The sequence below is a fragment of the Anopheles aquasalis genome, chromosome 3 (genome assembly GCF_943734665.1).
Source record: "Anopheles aquasalis chromosome 3, idAnoAquaMG_Q_19, whole genome shotgun sequence".
Classification (NCBI taxonomy): Eukaryota; Metazoa; Arthropoda; class Insecta; order Diptera; family Culicidae; genus Anopheles; species Anopheles aquasalis.
Window position 1 is genome coordinate 12785001 of NC_064878.1, and position 9437 is coordinate 12794437.

The 9437-nt window shown below is 48.5% G+C and overlaps 2 protein-coding genes across 2 annotated transcripts in view; one reads left to right on the top strand and one right to left on the bottom strand.

The window, feature by feature from the left end:
- LOC126575128 (general odorant-binding protein 56d-like) overlaps positions 1-442 on the bottom strand; it is a 478-nt gene extending 36 nt beyond the window's left edge. The window contains exons 1-2 of the mRNA XM_050235676.1: positions 389-442; positions 1-318 (exon numbers count right to left, since the gene is read on the bottom strand). The exon at positions 1-318 is cut by the window's left edge and continues 36 nt beyond it. Coding sequence (XP_050091633.1) covers positions 1-318; positions 389-442 — 372 coding nt within the window. The remainder of the gene's footprint in view (positions 319-388) is intronic.
- A 3127-nt stretch (positions 443-3569) lies between these two features.
- LOC126579317 (uncharacterized) lies at positions 3570-8896 on the top strand. The gene is made up of 5 exons (XM_050242801.1): positions 3570-3679; positions 3762-4103; positions 8275-8397; positions 8456-8611; positions 8684-8896. Exons 1-5 carry the CDS (start codon positions 3629-3631, stop codon positions 8894-8896), a joined length of 885 nt encoding a protein of 294 aa, XP_050098758.1. The 5' UTR covers positions 3570-3628.
- The last annotated feature ends 541 nt before the right edge of the window (positions 8897-9437 follow it).

The following is a 9437-nucleotide window of genomic DNA, read 5'->3' on the forward strand; positions in this document are numbered from 1 at the left end:
CTGCAGCAACCGGAAGGAACGCTCGCAAGCATCGGGACCGGCATTGTTCCGGCACCGGCTGACCATCTCTTCGGCCTTCTCCTGCCCGTACTCGCCCGCCAGTTTCTCCGTCAGCTCGTCCGCCTGCACATTGCCATCATTGTCGACGAATCCGGCACCCTGGAAGAAGCACTGCACGAAGCAGCGCGTGCTCCGGTCGGAATCGGACGTATCGCCGGATCGGAGCCGGTTCACTTCTTCCTCCGAAGCGCCAGTCTGTTGCATACAGCGACCAGCCAGCTGCCGGGCCGCTTCTCGCTGCTCATCGGTGATCAGAGCCTAAGAGAGCGGAGGGGGAACGTGCCAGATCACTGCCAGAAGCTCCCTAAGCGCCAAGGCAAACACTTACCATACTGCAGGCAATCAAAGCGCTGGCGAAGACAAGACAAGCGATGGACTTCATGGTTTTTTTTTTCGGGGGGGTTTTGGTTGGTGTTTGCTGCAAATGACAGTAACCACAGCGGTGTTTGACTGAGTTATGATGTCTTCATTGGTAGGGCTGAAGGGTTTTATAGGGCCATAAATTATGGTGATGACTTGGACACGCACGCAACAGCCTTCAAGAGTGCGCCACTGCTTATCATCCGTGGAAGAGACCTGTTTTGGGGCTAATTGAACAGCTGGAACCGTGCGCTTGATGAAACTGTAGCAATCTTACTCCTTGTCATCGCAATTAAGACACCAGGCAAAGCGGCTAGGGGACTGTAAATTAACTTTTGCTGGTGTTGAGAGCCATTTGGTACGTATAGTCCGTGCATGGTATCAATTTTGAGTACTAGGTTTAACACATTTTGAATATTTAGGCGTAAAAATTACCTTAAAAAGTGCATTGGATGAAACTTATGAATATTGTTGCAATGATAACTCTTTTTTCTGCGTCACTAAGTCAAAGAATGATTCTTGGATTTGAATTTCATAGATTTTTTAGTGCTCGTTGGTACAAAAATTAAAAAATTGGCGAGTTATTCAGTAAGCATAGAATTGAGACAGAACACGTCTTTTAAAGAATCTTGATTTTATTTCCTAAATCCTTAAATCAATGTTAAAGTTCTCTTTAGTCCAATGCTTTCAAATGTCAAACCCCCAAATTCAGGATGTTGTCAGGTAACTCGAACCAAGTTTATCTCTTCCACCGAAAAAGTATTCCAACAGGTGACCTACATTAAGCAGAATTAGATAATCAGATCATCTCCTCACCCCCGCTCCACACCGCCATTAACCTTCACTAAACTTTCGCGTTCTTTCACCGACATTCAATGTCAATCAAAATGACGGCACTAAGTGCGGTGTCAATGTGTTCGCCATTTAGACCGGGTGCCACCAATTAAATGTGATCAAAGTTGCCCGGGTGATAGGACACGCACCGCACACCGACGAATGACACGGAATTAGTTCTCCTTCCTGGCAACAATGTTACCGGAGCTGGCCAGCGTGGGGTGTGTCTAGGCACAGTCGCCCGATTGCCGAACGGAATAGGTCGGTGCGAGTAGTTGAACTGTAATTACGAGAACCGGCTGCGTGGTACAATGAATAGAGCACTTAATGAGACTTAACTCTTCGTTGTTGGAGGTTTTTCGATTGGAAAACTTTTACTTTCCTGCCGAATCAGCAAACTACGGGCGGTGATGCTCAAAGTTGAAACTGATGCCAGATTGCAATCGTAGACGGGCCGTTTGGACGCACGGTTTTAGATGATGGATTTGCCTCGCACTGTAGCTTAGGTGGTGATGCTGACACCTCATCACCCACCATCTGCATCACCGGAAGCGATGGTAGGGGACATTGAAGTAGAATTTGCATGTTCCTAAGCCACAGCTGATGCCCGTCATCAGGTACGCCCGGTTGGCCTACATCGCTGTTCTGCTGTTCACCTTCGTGTCCACCATTTTAAACTTCCCTTTTAAAATCTAGAACTCCAAATAGGTTATCAGTGTCCAGAGAGAGAGCAAGCGTTGAGAGAGAGAGAGAGAGAGAGAGAGAGAGAGAAACACCGTGATGGACGATCTGGTCAGTCGGTGGAATAGGTTGTAAATAATTTGACAACCATTTTCACGCCCTCCTGAACACAAACGCCACGATACGGCTACGGACGGTGTACAGACAATGGTGTGTTGGTGGGGCACTCTGGTTTGGGGACAACTTATTGCTCTACATAATATGTGCGATTGTGCGGGCGCGCGTGACAATAATTGATGTTCTCTGTTACCGAGGGTCCGTGGTTTTGGCTTTTGGGTCTCGCGGGTGCGGTCGTTACGTTTCTTCTGAACGTTGCGTATGGTCCACTGCTGCTGCTGTTGCTGGTGCTAGTGTGGTCAGTTGCTTTTCAATCGCTTACCCTAATTAAAACCATACTCACCGGACCACCGATTGGCGAGCTAATGGCCGGCATCTGTGACCTTCCGTGGTGGAAGGGTGGTCATCGTGTTGCGCTGTTCCTGTGTTTCCTGGCTTGTTGGATGTTTATTGGTGATTTGGTGCAATTGATTTCACCTAAAATTATTGTTTCCCCCGGAAAACGATGAGCTGGTAACGTTGTGGAGTTGATTTTTTTTATGTTTCAAAAATTGTTTGGCACCAGTCCATTGCCATCATTATTTGTTATGCTTTGAATGTTTTTTTTATGCATGATTGCATTGCCCATTAACTAGATGACCTCAAACGATCGTTGCCACTCAATCAGGTCAATCTTCGGTGGTTATGAGTCACCCAATTGATCTCTTCCTATCAGCTCTTACGCGCCTACCTACGGCCAAAGTGGCGCCAAGTTTTGATTAACGCTAATCGTCCTCGATTAAACGGACCATCTGCTGGCACTGCTACCCATCGAGGGCCATCGAGAGACACGATTAATCAAATTTTACCGCCTCGCTCACCGGCCGCAGTTGATTTATGGCGGCGGCGGGCCTCTTCACTGATCCGTAGGTTAACTGGCCGGGCCGTGCCTGGGCACTGGGCCTGCTGGTGCGAGTGCGATAGAGTGCTGTTTAGCATTTCGCGGTTAACCGCGTCAATCACGCGACCAGCGGCCAGCCAACCGGCGCGCGAGTCGCGTGGTTTCAAGTTCAAGGCGGCCGGCGTCAAGCGTTATCATGTCGCGTTAATTGACGGTCCGACGGTGGTTGGTTCACTCTCGCGGCGGTTTGATTCCGGCTTGACGAATGCTGGGGTCTCTTCGGTGATTTATGTTTTCCCCTTTTTTGTCGCATTTATTCTAGACTGTACGTGTTCTCTAACCAACCGGAACAGAACTGTCAGCGGTGCTAGCGGTCACTAATCGTGTCGTGCCAAGGGCTGAAGGTGGCGTCGAACTCAGGGCAGCCATGTTTAGTGCCAGCGAGGCCACTCGGGAGGTAGATTGGCTTGTTCCGCTGGCTGACCACTTTGCACTGGACTACCTTGACTGTCGCTGCAGCCGGGGATGCATTAGATGCATTTACCCCCGGTCCGGTCCAGTCCAGTCCAGTCCGGAACCAGCGCTGAACCGCTATATAAAGTCGCGATCAATCTCCAGACCAGCATCAGTCATTCAGCAACAGTTGTTCTCGTTAGCACAGAACCAACCAAACAACCTCTCTCCCACTCGTACATCATGAAGACGTTCGTCGCTATCGTTATCGTTGCGCTGATCGCTGGCTCTTTCGTAAGTAGTTCGCCAAAAAGGAGCCGAGTAGCGAGTCCTGGCTCGTATCTTTATCCTTATATTCCATTAATACCTTCCACAGGCTCTCACGATCGACCAGAAAAAGAAGGCGGAAGGATATGCGGCCGAGTGCGTCAAGACGAGCGGAGTTGCACCGGAAACGGCGGCCAAGCTGAAGAACGGTGACTTTGCCGGGGCCGACGATAAGACCAAGTGTTTCGCCAAGTGTTTCCTCGAGAAGGCCGGCTTCATGACCGACAAGGGTGAGATCGACGAGAAGACCGTCATCCAGAAGCTGTCGGTTGATCACGATCAGGCCAAGGTCGAGGGTCTTGTGAAGAAATGCAACCACAAGGAGGCGAACCCATGCGAGACCGCCTTCAAGGCTTACCAGTGCATCTACGCCGCCAAGGGTGCCTCCCTGTAAATGCGATCGATTTGTTCCCCGTGCCAAAACCATGTCGTTTAGTTTCTTTTATTTATTGAAAAAGACAAGAATTCAAAACTGCTACTCCGTGGTCGCTACTACTAGAGCAATCAATCAGTTGATGACAAACCGGCAATGGGTAATGAACTAGCTGCTGTAAACCCCTCCTCCCGGTGAAACGACAAACGCCTGCTGTGCTCCCGTGACGAAGGGAACAGTAATTACGCCGACATGTGCTCGTAATTGGTGGATCCCGGCCGCAAAAACAGAAGGAAAGGCCAAATACCAACCTCCAACAAACCACAAATCATGTCTAGCTTGATGCTCCCAGCAGTGACATCCTTAATTAGCATAGTCTGGTCCCACAAAAAAAAGGGCCAAACATTCCGGATGGCAATCCCATTTGATACGAGTCCACCCGGCGGTTGGTGGCAGTGGGAAGGAAGTTTAAAATTACTTTTCCCCCGTGATTGTCCGCCCTGCCATGAATTTGTTTAGCTGCCAAAAACAAACCAAGGAAAAAAAAAATTCCCTTGGAAACCTCAAAGCCACAAAACGGGACATCGCCCACAAGCGGTGGTTTGGGGTGGTTGATCGTTTGAAAGCAAAACATGGAAATTGACTAAACGACCGGCTCCATCAATCAGCATCGAACGGTGGTGGCACACCGGGTGGATAGTCGGGGCTGTGAGGGATAACGAAACGCCGATAAGGAACTAATCAACCGGACAAACCGGAGGCGGACGTTTTCGGTCGGAACCGATGAGATCGATGGGATGATGGTTGTGGTTACTGCCTTTCCGATCATCGCTGACAATGGGTCTGTCCATGTCGCCGTTCCCTGATGGCGATGTCGAGATCTGTCAATGCATCAATCCGTAAAAGAGGCACGACAACATGATAGTGGTGGTGGGGTTCGACATGTGATGGGCTAGTAGGTTCGATGTGGTTCTTGATTTGCTGTCCGTTTTGCCTTATCTGGAAGGCATTGTTCTTGGTTATTTGCATAATACAGTCCGGAACAAAACAGATTCCAATGTTGTAGAGAATACGACTCTGCTCTTTACGATTGGTTTCAGCGCCGCTGTCAATATTATGTTTTTGTTGATTTCGTTCTCCAGACTTGCAAGAACCTCGAGCATTAGGGTTTTATTGAGTTACATAACTACAGAATAGCCTACAGCATAAACTTTTTTTTTTTAAATAGAACGATAAACAAAAAAAAAGAGCAGATTAATAAACAGAAAGACTAGTGAACCAACCAATTTATAGTTTTATATTACTTCTAATATTCAAGCATGCTTCCGTCCGTAAGATACCAACTAAAAAAAAAATAATAATATTCAAGCATGTGTTATGCTACCGTTTCACAGTGATCCAACAATAACTAAATTTAAATAACTTCTTAAGAATGCGCTAACATAGAAGAGCTTCACGACAGCAGACACTTGCAAACATCAAAGGAGTCTTAAACTATAATACATTGTAGCAAAAAACCCAAAAAAATCGGGATCTGCACAGCAAACTTATCGCTTATCATCCCGATAACGATATTTAGCCGCACAAATTTGCACAAGTTCGATGTCCATTGATGGTTCTCCCGTACCAGCTTATGCTTTCCAGGAACTGAAGCCAACGCCCAGCAGCTGTGCATACATCCATTCCACCTCGAAACTACGAAGTAATCTCTATCGCACCGCTTGTACCCAAAGTGCCACCGAAGGTCAATCGAGAAACATGTTTATGCGTCGTCGTCGTCGTCGTTGGGCTCCGGATGGACCAGTGCGTCTTCGTCCATCATTGGCTGGCATCGGAAAATTGTTAAATTAATTCCCGATTCCCGATATCAACCGAGGGTCAGTAAACGGTATGACGGTCTGTCACCAGATGTGTCACCATCCGTTACCGTCCAATGTAGCCTATAACCACAAAACCACCCGAGAGCCCTGAGAACCAGTAGACCATTCTGGGCTGTGACTGACTTGTTCATGGAGTCCCTTCCAGCATGGCCCGTACCGGTGCGGTAAAGGATCCTTCTGCTGACCTCTAACCACCAGGTTCAGTGGTCGGAAGGGAGCCTGGAATGAGATTGAATTAGACTTGTCGTGTTCCGGTTGGCCCGGTACCGGTTTCCTCCTCCGGTTTCGCGCGGTCTGAGGCCGCTCAACAGATTAATTATGCCATTTCGCTGTCGCAACCCTCATCGGTCACGTTATCAGCCTCATGTCGGCCTGGCCATGTTGGCCGACAAGGCGCCACGCCGGAATGCAACACTCGATACAGTCCCGGGTGGACCGAACACGGAATACGATTAGCAACGCACGGTCGAAATCGGCGACCCACGTCGGACTGTCCGTTGGCCCTTCATCCCAGCCGCACACCCCCCCCCCCCCCCCCCCACCCGCCCAAAAACCCTGTTGATAGCTGGCGGATGTAAAATATCAAACATTAACACGCCGCTTCCGTCTTTTGACAAAGGCCATCGCGGAACCAACCGACCGATCCGTGGTGTGCCTGCGCCATGCGCCATACCCTTTTCGGTCAACAGAAGATGGATCGCTGCGCACCGATGCCCACCACAGACACACGTTGGTTTCAGCTGTCGTCTCGCATGGTTTCGAGCAAACAGTCAGCCATCCCTTCGACTGACCTCTGGCCTCTCCGTTGTGGTGGCGGCGGACGGTGGCCACCAAATCAACAAATTTTGGCTGCTACCGGGGTTTGGCGGTATTATGCCACGTGCAAGAAGCCATCAGCCCGTTTGGGTGATGGACGCCGGGTAAGGCGTGCCAAAAGCCCTCTGAACGGTCGCTTCAGACAGCTTTGCTCGCTGATAGGGGTCGATGGGAGACGACGTTTGTTAAATATTTAAATATCCTCGATAAAGTTGGCACACAACCGAGGAGAAGGTGCTTGACAGATTGCGTCAAACGGTTGGACCGCAAGAGCGGGCCCAAAATGCGGAACTAATTTCCCCAAAACTTGGACACGTGGAGGATGTTCACATGGGACGCGATCCAACTGTTCGTGAGCCGACTCCTGAGGGAGCGCTTGATGAGCATCAATTGCTGATTACTCCGAATCGTATCCACTAGTTAACGGATTGATTACGACTAAAGTGTTGTCGTTGATTGCCGAGGAATCGCTATAATGTGTTGATTGAATACGAGTCCAACACAAATTCCACAATAATGAAATGTATTATATTATATCTTTGTGGAAGAATTACGTCTAGCTAAGCATACTTTTGACTGATATGTTAGCTCCAAATAAGTATTTATGACGTTAAAATACAGCAAGTTGGCACATTTCTGTTCAATTCAATCTGCTTTAATTGCTTCTTGTAAAATACAGTCCACGCCCTAGTCCGAGGCAAACAACGTTCCATCGCCATCATCGCTCGTATGCTAACCTTGGTTGTGACTGACGGAAAATTGAAAGCATCCTCTCGAACGTCATGGCAACTGTTGACAAAGCTGTTCGGAGCTTCCGGCTTACTAAGATGTAATTACTAATACGGACATGTTCGCTCGAGAGGTTGGCAGTCTGCCGTACACCGAACGGAAATCAATATTCTAATCTTCGAGCACGATCCGGGTCTTTGTAATTAATCGCTGGCTAAACAAACCAGACCGAGGGTGCAAATTACAATCACAAGAGTAATCCTTCTGTTCTTACTAATAATCTGCATTAATCCCGAAGTTACTTCAATGCACCCATTGCCGTTTGCATCTTTTTCTCTCCATCCATTTCCATCTGCCTGCAAACAATCGATAAGCACATGCATTTCCCTCGATTCGAGGTAATTTTCCGGATGTGCTGCGGATGCGTGCAAGTATTTACCCCACTCCCCCCGGGGGCGAGGTTATTGCCCAGATTCACCGGTTTCAATCAAATGACTCACCCCTCGCTCTATCACCTGATCCGATGCCGCCGCTAGTGCAGTACTGCTTCGTTACATCGTTGCAGCATCAAGCAGTCGATCTTGAAGTCGGCCGCCCAGACTAAGATTCTCATCGCTACGTCACGGCCGCCATTGTGTTCGGCTGGGAAGCGGTGAGAAAGTGACCGTCTACTGAAGGCCAGAGTGCCAGCGAGGGAAAGAGATGGAGAGAAAGGTAGAGAGAGGGTATATATACTCCTAACGAGATGATTTGTCGGACGATAGTTAGACCTCAGCATATCGAATAGTAAACACCTTGCGCAGCGCACAATGCAGCTCTACGTTGTGGCGATTGTTCTGGCGAGTGTTGCACTTGCCACCGTCGAGGCAGCAGAGGATGGCACAGTGGTATGTAAAGCCGCTGCTACTCTTAGGGCACTAAATGAACTGCTTCTCTTTTCTGCAGCAGCAGCCACAAGAACAACCCGATCTGGAAGACGTTGGGAAGATAGTGAACGGTGAAACGTTCGCGCTGCAATGTTTGCTCGAAAGCGGGCTCAAGCTGGACTCGCTGGCAACCCTCACGGCGGCCGATCTGACCGATTCCGGGAGCAAAATTAAGGTAAGCGTGTGCTGCACTTGTTTGAGGACGGTGTGATGATCATTTTGTATCGTTTTCGGTTTCCTGAACCAGTGTCTGGTGAAGTGTTTCTTCGAGAAGACGGGCTTCATGGACGGACAGGGTAAGCTGCAGCAGGACGTGGTGGTCGAGCAGCTGTCCAAGTTTATGCCGAAGGAGCGCGTCGAGACACTGGTGAAGAACTGTGACATCCAGGAAGTGGATCCGTGCGATACGGCTTACAAGGTGACCGAGTGTTACTTCCAGAACAAGGCTGGATTGTTTTAGTGTCCGACTGGGATCATCATCGTATGTTATCAGTTCCAGTTGTGTAACTGTGACGTGTGTTTGTGTTTCTGGCGTGCAAATAGCAATAAATAGGTGGTCGATACTGATCTTCGATTTAGTGTCTTCGATTGACAAATGAATAGCGTGATGTGATCTGAAGGTGGTGAGAACGTTTCTCGCGCTTCTACACACGGCATCCAGTATCCAGATCTAGTATATCCGGTTCAGCACTCATTAGAAGCGATGACTAATTGTAACACTTCATACATTGCGTGCAGGAAATCATCCATCATTAGCAATGCCATAAACATTAGCATTAGTTGAAGAAGCTTCTATTCCAATGCCAGCAGGAACAAAATATTATTCAGATCGTGGAGACTCGTTCGCTTAGGTTGTGTACAGTTCCCAAGGTTCACACAAGCCATCCCATCGCTTTCAAAGTGTTTCAAAGATTTTATCTAATAAATGGCTTAAAGTTAATGGATTTTCTGGATCACTTCTAAACACTGGCTTTATGTTTTCGACGGCCATCATGCTTCCC

Bases quoted from the DNA above. Each gene is read 5' to 3' on its own strand.
- LOC126579317 (XM_050242801.1), top strand. From the start codon at position 3,629: ATGAAGACGTTCGTCGCTATCGTTATCGTTGCGCTGATCGCTGGCTCT. The intron at 4,104-8,274 runs TAAATGCGATCG...GTCGGACGATAG, and splicing joins CCGCCAAGGGTGCCTCCCTG to TTAGACCTCAGCATATCGAA. The intron at 8,398-8,455 runs GTATGTAAAGCC...TCTTTTCTGCAG, and splicing joins CAGCAGAGGATGGCACAGTG to CAGCAGCCACAAGAACAACC.